This window comes from Notechis scutatus, chromosome 1, assembly GCF_049901735.1.
Source record: "Notechis scutatus isolate UNSWTSFEM ecotype Mainland chromosome 1, rNotScu1.2, whole genome shotgun sequence".
In the NCBI taxonomy this organism is placed as follows: domain Eukaryota; kingdom Metazoa; phylum Chordata; class Lepidosauria; order Squamata; family Elapidae; genus Notechis; species Notechis scutatus.
In genome coordinates, this window is record NC_142009.1 from 244,491,848 (window position 1) to 244,515,210 (window position 23,363).

A 23,363-nucleotide genomic window follows, 5' to 3' on the forward strand; every position below is an offset into this window, starting at 1 on the left:
ATAAATAAATGGTGATTCAGCTTGATTGATAGGCCCTAGATTTCCACATCGATGAGATCTTTTTAGCATAGCATTCTTAATAAATATAGACAGGGATAGTCTATAGCTACTTGTAGAACTGCTATGCAATGGGGAGAATATATTTAGATTTCAGCAAGGCATCCGACAAAGTAGACCACAACCTACTTCTTAGTAAGCTAGAAAAAAAGTGGAATAGATAGCACCACCACTAGATGGATTCGCAACTGGCTGGCAAACCGTACTCAATGAGTAGTCCTTAATGGGTCTAAGTCTATCATGGAGGGAAGTAAGCAGTGGGGTGCCACAAGGTTCTGTCTTAGGCCCAGTACTCTTCAATATCTTCATGAACGATTTAGATGAGGGAATAGAAGGGGAACTTACCAAATTTGCAGATGATACTAAACTGGCAGGAATAGCTAACACCCAAGAAGATAGGCTCAAGATCCAGATGGATCTTGACAGACTGGGCCATATCTAACAAAATGAAATTCAGTGTAGAGAAAAGTAAAGTCCTACACTTAGGCAAGAAAAACCAAAAGTACACATATCGACTGGGTGAAAGCAGGCTCAATAGCAGTAACTGTGAGAGGGATCTTGGAGTCTTAGTGGATAACCAGCTAAATATGAGCCAGCAGTATGCAGCAGCAGCAAAAAAAAAAGCTAATGCAATGCTAAATTGTATTAACAGAGGGATACAATCAAGATCAAGGGAAGTACTAATACCACTCTATAAAGCCTTAGTAAGACCACACCTAGAGTACTGCATCCAGTTTTGGTCACCACATTATAAAAAAGATGTTGAGACTCTAGAAAAAGTACAGAGAAGATCAACCAGGATGATTAGGGGACTGGAGGCTAAAACATACAACGAACAGTTGGAGGAACTGGGCTTGGCTAGTCTAGTAAAGAGAAGGACTAGGGGAGACATGATAGCGGTCTTCCAATATCTGAGGGGCTGCCCCTGGGAGGAAGGGGTCAAGCGATTTTCTAAAGCACCTGTAGGCCAGACAAGAAATAATGGATGGAAACTGAACAAGGAGATATTTAACCTGGAAATAAGGAGAAACTTTCTGACAGCGAGAACAATCAACCAATGGAACAGCTTGCCCTCGGAAGTTGTGGAAACGCCATCACTTGAGACTTTCAAGAAGAGATTGGACTGCCATTTGTCAGAAATGGTGTAGGGTCTCCCACTTGGGTGGGGGTTGGACTAGATGATCTACAAGGTCCCTTCCAACTCTGATTATCTGAATCCATCAGGTATTTCAGTTATTTTTTTCAGCATTCCACCAGGATGCTGGGAATTTTAATATTTAATGGGTATACAACATTTTAATGTTAACAATATATTTGTTATTTGTTGTTGTATACTTATTATTATTATTATTATTATTATTATTATTATTATTATTATTTTCTATATGTTGCTTGATTGTTTTTTTGTATTTGATTATTTTTCTTCTATTTTGTATTTTAAATTTGGGCATAAATAAAAAAAATATTTTTTAAAAAACATTATTTTCATTCCTGTTGATTTCAGGTTTTTTTTCCCCCAGGTAAAACGTGGCCTTTAACATAAGCAAACAAAACTGAAACTTTCTTCCTGTCTATAGACAGGAAGTATCCACTGGATGGCAATTTTTGCCAGAAAGTGTGCCACCAATTTTGTGGCATCCTTAATAACATTTATGTGATACAGACTGCAACACTATAGAACACAGGGGTCCAGTTGCTGTCATTTGACATATCATTACCTTTTTTCCCTTTGCCAAACTGGGGTGGGTGTGGCCTGCATGTGATGCATTCGGCCCATGTGCCACCAGTTTGACACCCCTACTATAGAGGATATCTAGAAGCCAAGAGGAATTGAAATGATTTAAATTCATTTGAGAGCAGAAACTAATGTCCACCATGAGAAAAAAAAGAAAGAAAGATCTAACCTCCCAATTTCACTTGTAACAATCATATAATTTCATTTCCTCCAATTTTGGAACTCCATTATTTTGAGAGAGAAAAAGGGGAGCTTGCAAAGCATGTGGGTGGCTGATGTAGTGTCAAAATCCAAACATTGGGCAAGCTTTCCACAGAAGAAAAAGTGACTTTGGACTTGATGTACTGTACATACAATCTGTTTCCAACCAGTTTTAACAGAAAAAAATATAGGTCTTAAAAGTGAGTTCCAGCACCAACTTAGATCTTCAAAGCTACACTGTGCTTCTCATCTAAATCTTTATATCATGGGGGTCAATTGGGGCTTCTTAAGAACACAATCTCATAATTGGGATGCCAACACCAAGAGTACCTTATCTCAGGTGATTTACACCGTGACCATTCCTACTGTTTGAATCCTGGATAGGGCTTCTTATTTAATCGGAAACTATTATTTGTTTAATTTATTTGCCACCTATCACACCATGGGGCTACTCTAGGTGGCTTACAATAATAAAAAGAAAGTCAACGAAAGGAATGTAAACAAAGGTAAAATAATAGTACAATAAAATAAACAATGAAAAAGGAATACAGCGAGAAAACATCAATATGATAACCAAAAATATAATGGGTGGAGATATTATCCATATTATTATATATGGAATACATATAGGAGTATATGAAACACTATAGGAAGGAAGGAAGGAAGGAAGGAAGGAAGGAAGGAAGGAAGGAAGGAAGGAAGGAAGGAAGGAAAGAAAGAAAGAAAGAAAGAAAGAAAGAAAGAAAGAAAGAAAGAGGCATCATATCACTTTTGCTCTGAATCCAGTATCTCTAAGAAAGAGGCATCACAGCTAAAGATACACTGTGTATGTATAGTCTAGTGAAAAGAAGGACTAGGAGCAACACAATAACAGTGTTCCAAAATTTGAGGGCCTGCCACAAAGAAGACAGGGTCAACATGTAAACAAGCTAAATACACTACTAACATGGGCAGCATCCTACCCACACGCTTTTATCTTTCTTGGTGACTTCAATCTACCTCATATTGACTGGACCCTAAATGAATGTACAACTGAACCCATACACGCAACCTTCTACAATGCTGTTACAAATCTGGGACTGGAACAACTAGTAACTAACAACACTAGACTAAACAACTGCCTCGATCTCATCTTCTGCAATAATTTGAATTTAATTTACGGAATACAAACTAAAGAACCCTTTGCCAGCAGTGACCACAATATGATTGACTTTTGTCTCAATATACGCTCACACAAAAATCATCACAATGATGTAATTCCCAATTATAATTTCAAAAAAGGCAACTATGATCTTATAGTTACTATCTCTCATCCCTTGATTGGCAATCTCTATTCACTGGATGCAATACTGTTGAAGACCATTACAACATATTTTTACTTGAAGTCAAAGGAGTCATCAAACTATATGTACCAACAACAACTCCCAAAACAAAAACAAAAAAACAGATTACCCATAACAATAAGGAAACTTCAATGCAAAAAGAGATCACTCTGGGGGAAAAACAAATCTGGTCACATTGCCAATTTCAAAAGCCGATACAAAAATTTATGCCACCGGATAAAGACTGAATGCACCAATTATCACATTAAACAAGAGGAAAACCTTCTATGCACCAATTCCACCCACGCTTTTTACAATTTTGTAAACAACAAACTAAAAGACTCAAGGTCCATCCCACCCCTGATAGGACCTAATGGTAAAGACTGCAATGACGACACCATTAAAGCCAACATCTTTAACACATTCTTCGGCTCAGTATTTGTAAACAGCAATGGATCATGCCCAGTATTTCCTAGTCGAACCACAGACAACTACAATGATCTAATACATATCGATTTTACAGAAGACAATGTTGAAAAAGCACTATGCAATCTAAAACCATCTCTATCTATTGGACCGGATGGACTATGTGCCTACTTCTTAAAAAAGCTATCCACTGCCATAGCCGAACCTCTAAGCATAATCTTTGAAAAATCTTTCAGGACCAGCTCCTTGCCTAACCTATGGTCACAAGCCACAGTCATCCCCATCTTCAAAAAGGGAGACCCCAGCCTAGTTGAAAATTACAGACCAATCTCCTTATGCTGCGTCACCTGTAAAGTCATGGAATCAATTATTAACCAATCCATTATCCTCCACTTAGAGACAAACAACCTACTCTCCAATAAACAATTTGGTTTCAGGAAAAAACTATCCTGTAATCTGCAACTCTTACACTGCAAAAACATATGGACTACACAACTCGATCAGGGCAAAGCAATCGACGCAATCTACATAGACTTCTGTAAAGCCTTTGATTCAGTGGTACATGACAAACTACTCCTAAAACTAAAATCTTATGGTATCTCTGGACAACTGCATAACTGGATAGAAGCATTCCTGTCAAACAGACAACAAATGGTCAAAATTGGGAGCGTCCTATCAAATTCTGTACCTGTCAATAGTGGTGTCCCCCAAGGCAGTGTTCTAGGACCAACTCTCTTCATACTCTACATAAATGACCTCTGTGATCAGATTAAGAACAACTGCGTTCTCTTCGCTGATGATGTAAAGCTATTCAACACCACAGACAATACTACTACCCTCCAAAAAGACCTTGACTATGTATCAGAATGGTCAAACGAACGGCAACTTCAAACCTCAACAAATAAATCTCTGTCTTACATATTGGCAAAGCTGAATAGTCAAGATCTTGTTGATGATCCAAGCTCTGTAAAGGACCTTGGAATACTCACCTCTAATGATCTAAGTGCTAGAGCCCACTGTAACTACATAGCCAAAAAGGCATTAAGAGTTGTTAACCTAATCCTACGTAGCTTTTTCTCTGGTAATATCACACTACTAACTAGAGCATACAAAACATTTGCTAGACCAATACTCGAATACAGCTCATCGGTCTGGAACCCACATTACGTATCTGATATTAGCACAGTTGAGAAAGTCCAGAAATATTTCACAAGAAGAGTTCTCCACTCCTCTACTCATTGTAGAATACCTTATGCCACCAGACTTGAAATTCTAGACCTAGAAAACCTTGAATTATGCCGTCTTCGGTCTGATCTAAGTATGGTATATAAAATCATACATTGCAATGTCCTACCTGTCAATGAATACTTCAACTTCAACCATAACAACACAAGAGCAAACAATAGATACAAACTCAAGGTTAACCGCACCAAACTTGATTGCAGGAAATACGACTTCAGCAACAGAGTGGTCAATGTCTGGAATACTCTACCTGACTCTGTAGTTTCTTCCCCAAACCCCAAAAACTTTAACCTTAGACTGTCTACTATTGACCTCACCCCTTTCCTAAGAGGTCTGTAGGGGGCGTGCATAAGCGCACCAACGTGCCTACCGTCCCTGTCCTATTGTTTCTTTTATTTTTCTTATATGTACCCATTTCATGTATTCATAACTATGTAAATACTTATACCTATTATCTTGTAAGCAATTGACAAATCAAATAAATAAATAAAATAAATAAATCTATTTTCCAAAGCATCAGAAGGCAAGATAAGAAACAATGGACAGAACTAGTCAAGGAGAGAAGCAACCTAATGGTTTCCTAATGATGAGAACAATTTTACAGTGGAAGGGCTTGTCTTCAGAAGTTGTGGGTGCTCCATCACTGGAAGCTTTTAAGAAGAAACTGGACAGCCACTGGAATGGTATAAGAGTTTCCTGCTTGAGCTGGGAGTTGGACCAGAAGACCTCCAAGCCAGGGGTGGGATTCAATTTTTTTAACAACTGGTTCTGTGTGCGTGGCTAAGTTGGTGGGTGTGGTTTGGTGGTCATGTTATTGGCTGGGCCTGGCCAACTCAATATCACTCACAGCGAGGCACGCATCTCCTCGCCTGGCCACTCATGACTATGGGGATACTGCAACAGTTGTAAGTGTGAAAACGGTCATAAGTCACTTTTTTCAGTGCCACTGTAACTTTGAATGGTCACTCCACACAAGCAAAGTACCAGCAAAGGGAGGGGAAAAGAACTCCAGATTAGTTCCTGAGACAGGAAGTCTAGTCCTGCCAAGAATGTAATAAGGGTTAATGGAGAGGCAGTTTCTGTAAGCAACCCCAGGATGTTTCCTTCCTGCCTTCCTTACAGGATTAGGCCAGTAATTTCTTCTAACAACCGGTTCTCTGGACTGCTTAAAATGTTAACAGCCGGTTCTAGTGAATAGGTGCGAACTGGTAGAATCCGACCCCTGCTCCAAGCTCTCTTCCAACTCTGTTATTCTGTTAAGATAGAAGCTAAGGAACAATGAAATAAGGACTTTGATTAAAAACAGTTCTTCACCCCTTTCCTAAGCAATCTGAGATTAGAATATTTGAAAATTCTCCCAATCAGTAGAAATATTCCTGCTAAGATCAGCATGTCAATTGAGGAAGGCTCTCTAAAAATATATATATAGAAAACTGACAGCAGAAAAAGGCCCTTTGAGGGTTTTTTCTTCTTGTTGTTTTCTTTTTAATTTATTATTTTTAACTTTTTGTTTTTATCAGATGATAGTCATGTGTTTATCACAAGCATGTTTAAACTCAATTGCATGTTTAAATTCAATTAACTGACCCAGAATAGGAAGGGGAGGGAATGAAAAAGCGAGAAAAATGATGTGAGTTGAAAGAACAATTACATGATTAACATATCACACATAGAATGTGGTAATTAGTCTAAAAATTTCCAAAGCCTTCTGCACGTTAACAACATTCAAACATGAAGTTTTCATGGAAATACATACGGAGAAGCCCGGTGACAATTTCTTCCATGTTCTCCAGAAAGCTGTTGAGATGCTGAGTGAAAGTGAGCTGAGGAGATGTGATCTGGGCTATTACTGCAGCTGCTTCAGCATGAGTAGCTTGGGAATGTATACTATCTGTAAGAATGTCAGCCAAACATAATATTCCATCAACCTAAGGAGAGAAGGTGGTGAAAAAAAATAATGACGGAGCGTAGTTTGACAAAGCAACCATGAGATGACAAATGTTATAAGGAACAATCTGAGTTGAAGGTAGCAGTCCTATTTGAAAGCTAGTCAAATAACATCATATAAAACCCCTATTTTTTCATCTATCCCTGTGTAAGGTGTATGGAAAATGGAAATGTACAGTCAAGACTCTTTGTTATAGGAGTGGATACATAAGTAAACAACATTCACGGTCTTTTAATCGGAGTTTACCTCTCAGTGGTACTGAAATGTTGTGAATGGTGGTAATACATGCTTATTCTATTAATTGTAGCACTATGGGACAGACAGCATGGATTGCCTTTTTGAATGATCTCCATTAGGAGAGGGACAAGGGTAATATGTCTGTCCTTGCTCTTCTTAACTTTTCGGCAGCTTTTGATATCATCAACCATGAATGGACTCAGTGAGTAGGGAGTGGGCAGCATAGTACTGATTCACTTTCTTTCAATGAGGCCAATCATCAGCCCTACTATGTGGGCTTCTGCAGGGTTCAATACTCTCTATGTAACATCTATAAGGAGCCACTGGATGAGATCATCCATCACCATGGAGTGAAGTTCGATCAGTGTACTGATGATACCAACTTATACATCTCTGCCCTTGGCAAATTATGATATCTTGTCACAGTGTCCACTAATTATGATGGTCTGGATGAGGAACAATAGGCTTCAGCTGAATCCTGACAAGACAGAGTAGCTCTGGATTTTAGGGCCTTCTGGATTGGAGTTTTAACATCTTTGATACTAGATGGAGTTGTGTTACCCCTAGATAGACTGTGCACAATCTGGGTTCTCCACCCCCAAATTCATAACTCCTGCTTGAGAAGCAGTAAGTAGTGACTAGGCAGGCCTTTGAAGTGCTTCATGCTGTGTGCCAACTGCATCCTTCTTGGACCATAAGACAGTCACTCACTGTCATTCATGCCCTGGTCATCTCCATAATGGATTACTATAGTGCACTCTATAAGTGGCTACTCCTAAAGAGCATTCAGAAGTTTCAGTGGTGAGAATACAACTATATAGACAATTATGTGTTCCCTAGCATAGCACACATTACACCTCTGCTCCAAGGGTGAAATTCAACCACCTTGGCCCACCTCAGGAGAGGTGGTAGGGACGATTTGAATAGGTAAAAAATCACCCCAATCGCCCCTGGTTGCTATTATACCAAGCCACACCCACAGCCAAGTCCACAGAGCCGGTCGGGAAAAATTTTGAATTTCACCCCTGCTCTGTTCCTCAAGTTGCATTGGCTGATGGTTTGATTCTGGGTGCAATTCAAGGCACCAATTTGAAGTTTAAAATCTTATGTGGCTTGGAACTAGATTATTTAAGGGAAATATTAAGGGAAATATTTCAGGTCAAGTAGAAGAGTTAAGCTTTAAGTCCCGCCTCTTAAGGAGTACTATCTGTTGGGAATCCAGGACATGCACTTTTTCTTCTGTGCCCCCAACCTCTGGGACATCATTCCTCCCTAAGGTGGGGATTAGCCCCATACCTGCTAGCCTTTCAGAAAACCCTGAAACTGAGGTTTTTTTCCTCCAAGGATCATTTGTATGAAGTTAAGGCACTGTTCTTCTTCTATTATGGGGAAAACTTTGGGATTTTCATGCCTCTCATATCTTTATTTTTTTTATTTTCGCTTTTATTTTTGGTTGATGTGTCCTGAATTGTTATATAGTTTTAATTGTTGTTACATTTATAAGGGGCAAAAATCACATTTTGTGAGATGAGGCACTGTATAAATTTGCTACATAAATAAAATATCCAAGACGTCAGTATTCTCTCTAAAATTAAATTATAGAGAGCAGTTTTCCTCCTGAGGATATCAAAAAGTATTACCTAATACTTTTATCTATTATCATAATTTTCTATTATCACATTTCTGTTATCAAATGTATTGGGTTGTTCATCATAAAGTATTCAGTTCATGTGTTCAAATGTCTTCAGTTCTTGTTAATACTTAATGCTGATGCCTTAAGTGATCTATTTAAAGCTTTTCTGGCTCTCACTTTTATTATTCATTAATAAGCCATGCCAAATTACCTTACCTATCCCCATCTGGATATAAATTAATATATTTGATTTTCTGTTATCCATAACAGCATTTTATAAAAAGTGCTATCAAGTTTACAAAAATAAATGCTATTATCTTAGAAATAATTATGATTATAGCAAGGATAAATATAACACAGGCCTATTTATTTTATAGAACACAATGTTTGGCGTGTACTATTCAGAAATGAAAGTTATGTACCCAATGTCCATTTTTTTGGACAAGATGTCATCATTGATCTATATTTCTCTAATCAAAGGAAAAGTAACTGTAGGTTGAGTCTGAGGGAAGGGTCAAAGATGTCATTAGTCACAAGTCTCTGCATACCCGTAAGAGATCTAAACCCACCTTCATTGCATTGACTCTTATCTACTTCCAATTTGCTTTGACCGTTAGTAGCTCAGATTCTTCTAGAGCGTTTAAGCCTGCAATAAATCTTTATACTCATTTGAACTGCCAGAATCTCCTGATTTCCCTGGCATGTGACAGGAATCATTTGCATAACTCACTTTAGTACAGGGAATATATTTCTTCTGCTTGAACAATATGATTACAAGTCAATATAAATATTTATATTTAAAGCAGTATTTCAATTTGTATTTTCTAAAAAAAATAATTCACTACCAAAATATCAGATTTTAAAATATTTTAACCCTTTTTTTGAAGTTAAACACTGTAGAAATGCTTAGGGTGTGAACAAGGCCACAAATACAAAGTTCAAACTTCATATGAATTTGATCAACATGGTTGATATCAGAACTTGTCAAGACAGAATTTCTCTATTGGTTTGCAAACGGCATTTAGTTTGAATGTTTTCCTTGAACAGGTTGACATCTTCATACTTACACCGTGGTTTTGCCCAGATTTGACTGAAAAAAATGTCAGCTACAGGTAGTCTTTGACTTTCGACCATAATTGAATCCCAAATTACTGTTGTTTAGTGTGTTTTGTCCTATGATGCAGATCTTGTTGTGATTCACAACAAAATAGCATAGTGGGTTTAACTCTTCTTACGCAAAGATAAGTCATGTCTACGAAGATTCGCAATCATCCGGGTCATGGTTGACCCAAAGGTGCTTTTTCCAAAAGGCAACTGGACTTTCTTGTTTTTTTCCTTTGAAAATATTTCACTTCTTATCCAAGATGCTTCTTCAGTTCTAACCAAAGAAGTGAGAACTGAACTGAACAGTTAGAATTGAAGAAGCTTCTTGGATGAGAAGTGAAATGTTTTCAAAGGAAAAAACAAGGCAGTCCAGTTGCCTTTTGGAAAAAGCACCTTTGGACCAAAGATAAGCCATATCTCCTCTGATCATCTTCAGTCTATGCCATTTATTGTCTTACTGCTTCACAATATAAAACTGTTTACTTTCAGATCTTTTTCACAGTGAATTCCTGCCCTTGATTATGAGTAAGTTATTAGAAATAGAAGAATGAAATAAAGGCAAAAGATTTGCTAATATCTTGGATTTGGAGGATATGATTGAATTTTGAAAATGAAACTACATGATTTACACAGTTTGCCCAGAAACAAAACACTGCAGGTTTTGGAAGTGTTTCATACTATACTGAGACAAGACCCCTATACTCCTCTCACAAACATTTTTTCCTCTCCCTTATCTGCAATAAACCCAGGTGTGCTTTACACAGTTTGGGCCTGATGCAGAAGTATGTGCAAGTGTGTGGGAGGGGAAAAAAACTTATCAGGTTACACCATTTATAAGTGTCCAATAATAAATTTAAAAAGGACAGGGGAACAATCTAATAAAAGCACTTTAACATCCCAAAAGAAATTGCTGTTCCAAGCATTTATATAATTAGCTTTCACACTGAAAGGAACTTTGGAATGTTGCCCTGCTTTCTGCTTAATTCTGGAGAAGTAATCAGCTAAAATGTCAAACATGTTCAATATCTTGGCAATACAAGATAATGGGTCAGCTAGATAATGCAAACAAAAGAATTCTATGAATGCAGCATAATACAAGAGAGATTTTGCATTTGAGGAATATTTGAGTGGTGAAATCATAACTGTAAAGTTTAAGACTTTCCAGTTAAGGAAATTGCTTGATAAAATTTGTCAGGTGTAGCCAGTTGGAGGACAATCTTCTTAGGCATCAATGCAATTCACTTTTCTAAGCAGCGAATAGGTCTCTTGCAGTCTTAGTCCCTTTATCTGAAAAAAAGTACTTGTCAGATGTTATATTTCATATAGGCACAATGCCACAGTAATGATGCTGCACACACAAAAGGTTCATTTGACCTAATAGTTTCACATTTAATAGGGAGTGGGCTTTTGCCCATTGGACTGACAGATTTGAAAGTCAAAGTTTTGAGAACATGTCACATTTCTCATGATAAGGGCATTGAATCATAAAATTTCGATCGAGTAGGAGCAAACTGTTGAAAATTTCATGTCATTCTTCTCTATTTCCCAACCTATGTAAACTTCAACTCCCACAATTCTCCAGTGAGCACAATTGATTTGAGAATTCTGAAGTCCACATATCATGAAGGCTAACCAGGTTAGGAAACCTTGTTCTAGGATTTTCCTATGATCCCCAGTTTAATTTTATAGATTTTTTTTTCAGCAAGTGGGCACACCTCCAAAGTAACACCTGTAGTTCCTAAAGAATCTGTGTGGTAGGTAGATGTTGCTAGGAGGTTTTGTATCTTGTTTCATTTTTGTTTGTTTGTTTTGCTCATTAACTTCCATTTAATTTTCTGTAGCTTTAAATCAGGAAGTTTGAAAGAGTTGGTCAGGGGAAGTAAATTGGTGGTCTTAACCAATTAGATAGATTCAAGGGTGTCAAACTCAAGACCCGAGGGCCAGATCTGGCCCATGATGTGGTTAGATCTGCCCCGTGCGGCTGCCCTGGAAACAGCAACAGACCAGCCTGGCCAGGCCAGCCAGGCACTGATTTAAACTTTGATCTAAACTTTGATCTAAACTTTGATCTAAACTTTGGTGATGACCATCCAGGCTGGAACACAGTTAGCCTTATATCTGCTGGGCCACCCTGGAGTGGTGTCCCCACACCACTCCCTGGGTGCATGCTGGAGATAATGGATCCACCCACTACCCGGGCCACCACAGGTGCACCCAAAGTGAACAAAGTTGAGCTGGCCATGTCCATCCCAGCCACACTCACCCAATTGGCTGTGACTACCAGACCACACCTACCCCAGCTATGTCCCCCAGCCCTCCCCCCAGGTAACCACAAGCCTGATGCAGCCCTCAATGAAATCGAGTTTGACATCCCTGATGTAGATTACAGACTTTGGAGTCTTAAATGTAGATGATAGAACTTTAGATAGAGCTGGAACCTTGCAGAAGGGAATTTATAAAGATCAGACCCCCTTTAATAGTGGGGTAATAATCAAACAGGCTGAAGCCTGTCCCTAGAAAGGAGAAATTTCCTTTCAGTTAGTCAGTGAAATTATTTACCTCCAGAAGTTGTGGGTGCTCCAACTGTGAAGTTTTTAAGAAGAGCTTGGACAATTATTTGTCTAAAATTAGGGATGCAGAAACATATTCATATTGATTCATATTGAGTGTTACAGTTGATCTTTGAACTGCACAGTGGAGTTGCACTACAAGAGGTCAATGGGCAGCGCAAAGAATTGCCAGTCCTAGAGTGGAATTAAATTTGATTAAATTTTCATTTTACTGAAGACCGTTTACTCTTTGTGTATTTATTCATTTCCTCTGGTCAATTAATAATTATTCTTTTGATATCAACCTTTGGAGAGATGTGGGGCTGCCTTTACTACATTGGAGGAGACATTAATCTTTAGGCAGTTTTGAAGTCATCTCCTCTCTTTTAGATGGAGGCAGTTAGCTGAAGATAGAGGTGGCTGTGCTTTCTTGCAACTTCAAGAAAGCTTGGAAAATTCTTTCAGGCTTTGTGCTAACTGCAGAAGCATAGGTTAATGTCAAAGCCAGGAGGACTTTTTCCCCAACTTGGACTGGTAGGCATATAGCCCTAACTTGAAATGACGGGCCTGGTCTGAATTATCCATGCACTCAGTTCCTGTTATTTGATTGCATAATAGTATTATAAAAATAAAGTTAAGACTGCTTTTAGAGATAGCATAGAGGTCATAGATGACTGAGCATATATGGGAATGAAATAGTCAGAGCCAACCAGATCTTTTCTGCACTAATAATATCCCCAAATTTCCATAGTGCTTCACAACTTTAATAAATTTTACCCTGCTCTCCTTGTTGTCAGCTCTCCCGTAACACAGCCTAATATACTCATGCAAACACAGATAAAGCCCTATCAACAGGACCAGAACCCATCACGTACACACACAATATCGCATTATTTACAATTGTACAAGATAAGAAAAAAGATAATCTAATGTACGATGTGCATGGGGGTAAATGGAGGAGACAGAAGGTCTAAACACCAGAGTAATTTGAAAGTTACTGCCTTGAAACAAAATAAAGAATTATAATGTAAGAATTATATTGTATAATAATATATTCTGAAGATGGGGGCGGGGAAAGGGAGGGGAAAGAAATAGAGAGCAGTAGAAAGTAGAAAGTTAGATAAATGCACCAACTGAAGAATGATCACAAATAAATCAATTGATCATTCACAGGAAAGAATGTCTTTAAGAGAACCTGTATAATAAGGAGGTATGATGATGTTATCTGTAATTTTATCTATTCTCTCCTGCTCCCTCTCTCTTCCCCCCGTCTCTCTCACACACACACACATGCACACACACACACACACACACACACACACACACTATCTATCTATCTATCTATCTATCTATCTATCATCTATCTACTTACCTACCTTTCTCTCTGTGTACCTATCTATAATTTATCTATCTAACATCATCTATCCAACAATCATACCTCCATCTCCAACAGTTTTGCCAAAGGCTGAGAAAGGGGCAAAACCCCACAATTTGATATGAGTACATACCAATACCACTCTGTCTCCCCATTTTGCCATAGTATTGTATAAATGCTAAAAGGGATCACTTCATTCATCCATTCACCCCTGTTTAGGGGCATAAGGACTTAGTTTCAAGCCTGCATTTGAAGGCAAAACTCTATGGAAGAGCTTGAATCATAAAGCTGACTATAGTCAATGACAGGGTGGATCAAAAATACCTGTCCCATCTCAGAGGTGGGACTAAGAAACCACTAGTGATTTCCATTCAACAACTTCTAACTAGCTTATATGGTGCCATTGCGATAGTGCCTTTTGCCCAACATGTACTAGTATAACCTACTATTGCTCAATGCAATAATTGCATCCAATCTTTAATTAAAATTCTCAGATGAGAGAGGCAAGTTGTTACATGTCATGCCCCCAGGCTATTCCTCCCTCCCTTCTTAGGAAGCTATGGAAATGCCACAAGAACCCATTTGTCAGTGGCACTCAGGCTATTTTCCTTTACCTCCCTTTTTATTTTAAACTTTGGGCAGCTACACAATATTGGTCTTGGTCAGTATTTAGATGGAGAAGAAGCAGGATGAATCCTGGTGTTACTTAATGGCAAAACAATTCCCCTCCCTCAAATACTGTAATCTGCTTCCCTAATTTTAATGAGTATCGGTAAAGGGGGCATGCATAAGCGCACCAACGTGCCTACCGTCCCTGTCCTATTGTTTCTTTTTATTTTTCTTATATGTATCCATTTCATGTATTCATAACTATGTTTATTCTTATACCTAGTATCTTGTAAGCGATTGACAAATCAAATAAATATAAATAAATAAAGGCTTCCTGACTGTGCACAAAATTCCTTGGCAGTTCAGATGCTGTCAGACCTAGAAAACAGGCCAAACTAAGAAACCAACACTATATATGTCTAAAACTACTTTCATTAAAACTGCTCTACTAAGAGAATCTTACAAGTCTGGATGTGCTTCCCCCTTCCTCACTTTGTCTGTATGTATGGGAAGGGGTTGCTGAGATGTTTTCTCAAATTTATTTATTGCATCAGACCTGAGTTCCACTTATCTAACCATTGTCTTGCAAGTGACTCTTCCTCCTGTTCTTCAAGGCATTGCTTATGTCCTCAATAGATACCCATAATGAGAAGACGGCTTAAATTATCAGGCCTCTATATCCATTGGCAGAATTCAAGGATAGAAACTGTCAGGCAATCTATGGAGATTCTCAGTCATCCAGGTCATGGTTATCTCAAAAGTGCTTTTTCAAAAGGCAATTGGACTTGGTTTTTTCTTGAAAATGTTTTTCCTTCAGAACTGAAGAAGCTTCTTGGATAAGAAGCAAAACATCTTCAAAGAAAAACAAAGAAAGTCCAGTTGCCTTTTGAAAAAAATATCTTTGTCAGGCAACTAGTAGTAATGGGTTTTAAGCCCAAGATGAATACAAGCAGGGCTGGGATTCAATTTTTTTAACATACGGTTCTGTGGGCATGGCTTAGTTGGTGGGTGTGTCTCAGTGGTCATGTGACTGGGTTGGCGTGGCCAACTCAACGTACTCACGTCAAGGGGCTCTTCTCCTCGCCCGGCTTCTCATGACAGTGGGGATGCTGCAGTGGTTGTGAGTGTCAAAAACGGTCATAAGTCATTTTTTTCAGAGCCATTGTAACTTTGAATGGTCACTAAATGAACTGTTGTAAGTCAAGGATTACCTGTACAAAAATACAAAAAGCTTCTTGGCTTGCAAAAAGCTGCCCTAAATACCAATCATTAGATTAAAAATACCTGCAAGCCGGAGTTATAAATCAGGCAGGGTGCCAGAGCACCTTGAGGGATTAAAATAGTTAAAATGCAATGATAACTATCAGCAGCCAACTCTTGTTCATAAAGTGAAATCCTTTAGCAGAGAGGTCATTTAAGCTCTCCAGAAAGAGCACAACCAAGAAAAGCAATCCTTAGATCCATTTGCATCACTTAAAGATACCAGCTGGTCTCACTCACCTCACAAGATATCCTAAGGAAATAATTCAGATTTAAGGAAAGGTCACATGCCCCGCAGAAAGGCAGTAAAAAATTCAGTGCCAAGCTTGCATCCTGCCTCTTGGATACACCCCAAAAGGACAGTGCCAGATACCACTAAAGCAGTAAAGGAAGATCCCCTCCCCAGATAGAAAAAGAAACCATGAGGCAGGAAAAAATTCAAACACAATGCAAATTATTAAATCACAATAATAGCTGTTGCTTGTTAAACCAATTACCAGAACAAATAGACACAAGAACTAGTCAGAGTTCTCAGCCCAGTTTCTTTTCAGGAACAGAGATCAACCCTTCCCCTTTAAGAAAAAAAAAAAACTACCTTGGAGACAGTAAGTCTAGGCATACTGCCAAGAATGTAATAATAGGTGGAAAAAAACAAAAGATTCTGGGAACTGCTTAGAAAGTTAACAAGGGGTTCTATAGAACCGGTCAGAACTGGTAGAATTCCACCCCTGAATACAAGCCAGTTTTCACATAACTCTCATTTTTATTGTCTCTCAGGGATTAACATTTGAAATCTTTCTCTGTCTCTGTGTGTGTTTGTGTGTGTGTGTTTATCCATGTGCACATGGTAACTATGCTCCTTAAATGTAGATGTGTTCACTATAAACATATCTTTTAATATTTCAGTTTTAGATAAAACTGTTGATCATTGTTTAAAGTCTGATACTTAGATGTTAGAAAAAATATTCCATTAGCTGATTATAAGATTTGACTTATGACAGGGCTGTCTTAACAGCATTATGGGCCCTGGGCAAAGCAGTGTACTGGGGCCCCTATGACAACTGCTCACAGGAATAAAAATATAAATGGTCAATAAAATTAAACCTATATTTGTATGCTAGTATTAAAACAAATGCAGTAAAATGTAATAAATATGTTGCTGTATTTATATGACACGAGGTGCATTAAAGGGTTAACATATACAGATTAGCATGGGGCCCCTATGCTTGTGGGGCCCATGGGCAATTGCCTATCAGGCCCATGCATTAAGACAGCCCTGATTTATGAACATTATCAGTGATAAATCTTGTTTTATGCCATCAGAAAAAAAGTGTATGTCACATCAAAAGATATACTTATCTGTGCATCTAAAGGGCTCTTTTAGAAAATGTGGTATTTCGTGATGTGGAAGAAACAAGCCGCAGGATCTAATACTAACTTTAATTTAACTTGAAAATTATTCAGGGATTATAATACTGCATATACTCATAAGCAAAGATTGAGTTTCCTTTAATGTTAAATTTTAAAATTCCAAATTTAAAGAAACTTACGAATGGAATATTTCACATTTCCTAAATTGTATTGTTTTTATTGATTGCTTTTATTTGGGGGATTTGTTATTACTGTTGTAACTGACTTAATTATAATAATTGCTTTTAAAGTGCCAAACAGATATATTCTTATCCTTATATACTTCTTAATTCAATGCTAATAATAGAGGAACATTTTTCTTTTTTCTTAACATTTTGAAAATTCTTATCTAATCTTTACAGTATGTAAATCCTTCCTTATTTCTTTTTTTCTCCTCTGGTTGTATTCTTAAGTGTATTTAAAAATGAAATAATGTCTAAAAAATTCAGAAGAGAAATGGGGGGGGGGATGCAATGATCAATACTGCATCCCACTCAGTTCAGTACTGAAAAGTTAATAGCAATATTCCTGTATCTCTTGTTTTCAATTGTCACTGTCATTGCTTGCTTCTCCATTTAATTCTACCTTGGGAAAAAAAGTTATTTCCTCCATCACATTTTTTTTTTAGGAGGGGGGCTAATAAATCTTTGTCTTCTCTTTGTCCTAGGACCACCCCCTCACCATAGAGCATGCAAGTGAGAGTTCTTGATGTTCTAGGAGCCTGGTTATTTACTCGCAGATGTTTCATTATCCAACTAGATAACATGATCAATTTGACTCAGTCCAAGTTTTTTGTCAGTTTATATGCAGAAACTTACCCTGACAGTTTTGGTGGGGGTCTGGTTTTTTTCTTGGTAGTTCCTTAATTAGTTCCTTGCTGGACATCCTATTCATTGTTGGAACAGACAATCCTAGGCTCTGTTTTTATAGTACCCTGATAATATTGTTAATTAGCTGTATATTAAGAACAATTGTTGCAGCTCTCATAACCACTGGATGTCACTATTATACAGTCCTATAGTTTTCGATGCATTATACTGAGTTTTGGGATTGTTCTCTCTGAAACCTTAATCACTGCTCTGAGAGTATATTAACTAGAATTAATGAACTGAAAAGATTTTTCATGAAGACATAAGACTTACATTTTGCATAATATAGGAGATAATGGAAAACATTGATAAATATAATGTAGTCCCTTATTTTCTTTGGAGCAGAGCACTGTAATAAGCTTTCCTGCTGATTTAGGTCAAATAAATATATTTAAATGTTCTGACTACACTAGGGGGGAAAAAGAAAAGAATTTGGTACAGAATGTCCTTAAGAAAATACCTATTTTTTGTTATTCTTTAGTCTGAAAAAAGGTTTTTATTGTTCTACCAAGGATACTCATACTAATAACTTTAAAACCATCTTAAGGATAAAGACAATTATGTAATAATTTCAAACTAATATGAAGGTGATTAATTGCGTGTTTGTGTGCTATTAATTGCATGTTTTATTGTCTATAATTCATCACAGATATGAATTACACACCAGATTTAATTGCAGTAGTATAAAAACAAAATAAATCATTTAAAATATTAAAACTAATTATAAAAATAAAACGGGAAAAAAGTATGATATAGTGATTAAGGTGTTGGACAAGCAGTGAAAAGACTGATTCAGTGCTAGTTTATTGTTAATTTATTTCATGCATATATACCCATCATACCTTTCAGGGTAAGCAAAGTTATTCAAAACACTAAAAAAGAATAAGTAGTAGGAAACAAAAGAATTTGGAAGCAGGAAGTAAGAGAAAATGACAGTTATTAAATCTAGTTTAGATAAACATAATTCAATACACCACTTCATAAGTTCTCTTACTATCTAACCTCTTTTTTCTACCATTTCCATAAATTCTTAAAGATTTCTTTTCAAAGGAATTTTCCAGTTCTCTGTTTTTCTTCACCTCCTTCAATTCAATACATTCACTTTTCCTTCATATATTTGTTTTGCAGTTGAAACCTCATTTGTATATATTTCTTTTATGCTGCTTAATCCACATTCGTTCATCAGCTTTTAATTCTCATCTTTATTATTCTTTGTAAATTACACTAAGTTCCTTTGAGAAGAAAAGTAGTATAGCAATAAATAGCAATGACAGCCTATCAAGAGCATTGGTGGCACAGTGATTAGGATGCAGTATTGCAGGCTAACTCTGCCCATAGACAGTAGTTCAATCCTGATGGGGCTCAAGGTTGACTCAGCCTTCTATCCTTCTGAGGTCAGTAAAATGACGACCAGATTGTTGGGGTAAATATGCTTAGTTGTGCCCAGAATGTGTTATAGTAGTATTAGTGTAATTAATAGTCTAAGTGCTATTGCTATTGCCATCTGACTCCAAAAACAAACAAGGGGAATGTTCACTTTTGATCTTAAAATAATGCTGCCACTTATACCTGCAGGCAGTCTTCAAAGACCTTGGGACAAACTTAAAATTTTAAAAACCAAAATGAGAATTTTAACTTGAGGTTGTTTGTTAATGTGATATACATCTCACCTGAACCCTAGTTGACCTTGACTGACTTAAAAAAAATCTTAGAATTTGAACACAAAACACTAGAATATTAAGAACTGTAGAATAAACTAGGAAGTAATAAATATCTTGAAAGAAGAACATGCCAAATTAATTCAATATTTTTATTTATTGATTAAATTTATATGCCATGCACCTCACCCTGGAAATGTGGGCATTCATGTGGCCACAGTCACTGTTGAGTGCACCATGAACAATTTGTCATTCTTTTGGTAGCATCACATACCTAGAAGTTTTGAGAAAGAAGAAAGCAACAGCCAGATGGCTTTAGCTGCTGGTAGATGCTTTGGTGCTAGCAGTTCGCAACCACTATTAATTGCAGTAACTTTAATTGGGGTTCCTTTCCACATCTAGAGTAGCTTCAAGGCTTGCACTTTCCTTTTGCATCCTATTCTTTTTTAAAAAATATTGATAAATCACTAAGTCAGCAGCAAGGTTTGTAACAGGAGATAAAGCCAGCATGTCAGCAAGTCTACTTCATTATAGTAGTGTGTTTGGCTCCCATACAGAATACACTTCAACAAAGAGATTTTGTGCCAATTACCCTGCTTTTTTCTTTATGAACCATTTCAATCAGCCCTGAAACATATTGGCGACTGCTGGCCAATGCCTGTAAAGATCTGTGATATGCGAGCTCAGGGAGAGCTGTACAAGTCTACCCTGTTAAACAATTATAAATCTGTGGATATATGTACACCACTGCAGTCTAAACTATTAGAATAGCTTTAAATGTACATTTGCTGCAGCTTTGTTCACACATTACTGAGCTCAGTCATACATTGAACCAACATGCATATGGCAGGAGCGTGGTCTTTTTTGACACAATAGTTGTGTTCCATCTTAAATCTGCAATATGGAGAGAAAGAGTAAACCTTTAGACATCAACAGTAATTTTGTTTACAAAACTGGGATTCCTTGTGCAGCTGGAGAACTACATGTGTGTAGCATGCAATGCACAAGGGGCAGTGTATATCATGATACAGCCCACCACACAGAGGAAATTTAAAGGACAACAGACAATGTCTGTTTGGGTTTAACATTTATTTATTTTTATTTATTTATTTATTTTATTTATTTATTTGTTTGTTTATTTGATTTGCCAATTGTTTACAAGATAATAAATATAAGTGTATACATAGTTGTGAATACATGAAATGGGTACATATAAGAAAAATAAAAGAAGAATAAGAGAAACAATAGGACAGGGACGGTAGGCACGTTGGTGCGCTTATGCACGCCCCCTACAGACCTCTTAGGAAAGGGGTGAGGTCAATAGTAGACAGTCTAAGGTTAAAGTTTTTGGGGTTTGGGGAAGAAACTACAGAGTCAGGTAGAGTATTCCAGACATTGACCACTCTGTTGCTGAAGTCGTATTTCCTGCAATCAAGTTTGGTGTGGTTAACTTTGAGTTTGTATCAATTGTGTGCTCTTGTGTTGTTATGGTTGAAGCTGAAGTATTCATTGACAGGTAGGACACTGCAATGTATGATTTTATATACCATGCTTAAATCAGACCGAAGACGGCATAATTCAAGGTTTTCTAGTTCTAGAATTTCAAGTCTGGTGGCATAAGGTATTCTACAACGAGTAGAGGAGTGGAGAACTCTTCTTGTGAAATATTTCTGGACTTTCTCAATTGTGCTAATATCAGATACGTAATGTGGGTTCCAGACTGATGAACTGTATTCGAGTATTGGTCTAGCAAATGTTTTGTATGCTCTGGTTAGTAGTGTGATATCCAGAGAAAAAGCTACGTAGGATTAGGTTAACAACTCTTAATGCCTTTTTGGCTATGTAGTTGCAGTGGGCTCTAGCACTTAGATCATTAGAGGTGAGTATTCCAAGGTCCTTTACAGAGCTTGGGTCATCAACAAGATCTTGACTATTCAGCTTGTATTTTATTTTCTGATTTTTTTTGCCAATATGTAAGACAGAGCATTTATTTGTTGAGATTTGAAGTTGCCATTTGTTTGACCATTCTGATACATAGTCAAGATCTTTTTGTAGGGTAGCAGTATTGTCTGTGGTATTGAACAGCTTTACATCATCAGCAAAAAGAACGCAATTGCTCTCAATATGATCACAGAGGTCATTTATGTAGAGTATGAAGAGAGTTGGTCCTAGAACACTGCCTTGGGGGACACCACTATTGACAGGTACAGAATTTGATAGGACGCTCCCAATTTTGACCATTTGTTGTCTGTTTGCCAGGAATGCTTCTATCCAGTTATGCAGTTGTCCAGAGATACCATAGGATTTTATTTTTAGGAGTAGTTTGTCGTGTACCACTGAATCAAAGGCTTTACAGAAGTCTATGTAGATTGCGTCTATTGCTTTGCCCTGGTCGAGTTGTGTCGTCCATATGTTTTTGCAGTGTAAGAGTTGCAGATTACAGGATAGTTTTTTTCTGAAACCAAATTGTTTATTGGAGAGTAGGTTGTTTGTCTCTAAGTGGAGGATGATGGATTGGTTAATAATTGATTCCATGACTTTACAGGTGACGCAGCATAAGGAGATTGGTCTGTAATTTTCAACTAGGCTTGGGTCTCCCTTTTTGAAGATGGGGATGACTGTGGCTTGTGACCATAGGTTAGGCAAGGAGCTGGTCCTGAAAGATTTTTCAAAGATTATGCTATAGCTTTTTTAAGAAGTAGGCACATATTCCATCCGGTCCAATAGATAGAGATGGTTTTAGATTGCGTATTGCTTTTTCAACATTGTCTTCTGTAAAATCGATACGTATTAGATCATTGTTGTTATCTGTGGTACGGCTAGGAAATACTGGGCATGATCCATTGCTATTTACAAATACTGAGCCGAAGAATGTGTTAAAGATGTTGGCTTTAATGGTGTCGTCGTTGCAGTCTTTACCATCAGGTCCTATCAGGGGTGGGATGGACCTTGAGTCTTTTAGTTTGTTGTTTACAAAATTGTAAAAAGCGTGGGTGGAATTGGTGCTTAGAAGGTTTTCCTCTTGTTTAATGTGATAATTGGTGCATTCGGTCTTTATCTGGTGGCATAAATTTTTGTATCGGCTTTTGAAATTGGCAACGTGACCAGATTTGTTTTTCTGTCAGAGTGATCTCTTTTTGGATTGAAGTTTCCTTATTGTTATGGGTAATCTGCTTTTTTGTTTTGTTTTGGGAGTTGTTGTTGGTACATATAGTTTGATGACTCTTTTGACTTCAAGTAAAAATATGTTGTAATGGTCTTCAACAGTATTGCATCCAGTGAATAGAGATTGCCAATCAAGGGATGAGAGATCGTAACTATAAGATCATAGTTGCCTTTTTTGAAGTTACAATTGGGGATTACATCATTGTGGTGATTTTTGTGTGGGCGTATGTTGAGACAAAAGTCAATCATATTGTGGTCACTGCTGGAAAAGGGTTCTTTAGTTTGTATTCCGTAAATTAAATTCAAACTATTGCAGAAGATGAGATCGAGGCAGTTGTTTAGTCTAGTGTTGTTGGTTACTAGTTGTTCCAGTCCCAGATTTGTAATAGCATTGTAGAAGGTTGTGTGTATGATTTCAGTTGTACAATCATTTAGGGTCCAGTCAATATGAGGTAGATTGAAATCACCAAGAAAGATAAAAGGGTATGGGCAGGATGCAGCCCATGTTAGTAATGTATTTAGCTTGTTTACATGTTCGATGTCATAATCAGGTGCTCTGTAAC

General features: G+C 37.4%; 1 protein-coding gene across 2 annotated transcripts in view; it reads right to left on the minus strand.

The window, feature by feature from the left end:
* The window catches only part of INSC (INSC spindle orientation adaptor protein), a 138,973-nt gene that overhangs the window by 17,331 nt on the left and 98,279 nt on the right, over positions 1–23,363 (minus strand). For both annotated transcript variants that reach the window (XM_087950915.1, XM_087950916.1), the window contains exon 8: positions 6,740–6,911. In XM_087950915.1, the coding sequence (XP_087807041.1) occupies positions 6,740–6,911 (172 nt within the window). The remainder of the gene's footprint in view (positions 1–6,739; positions 6,912–23,363) is intronic.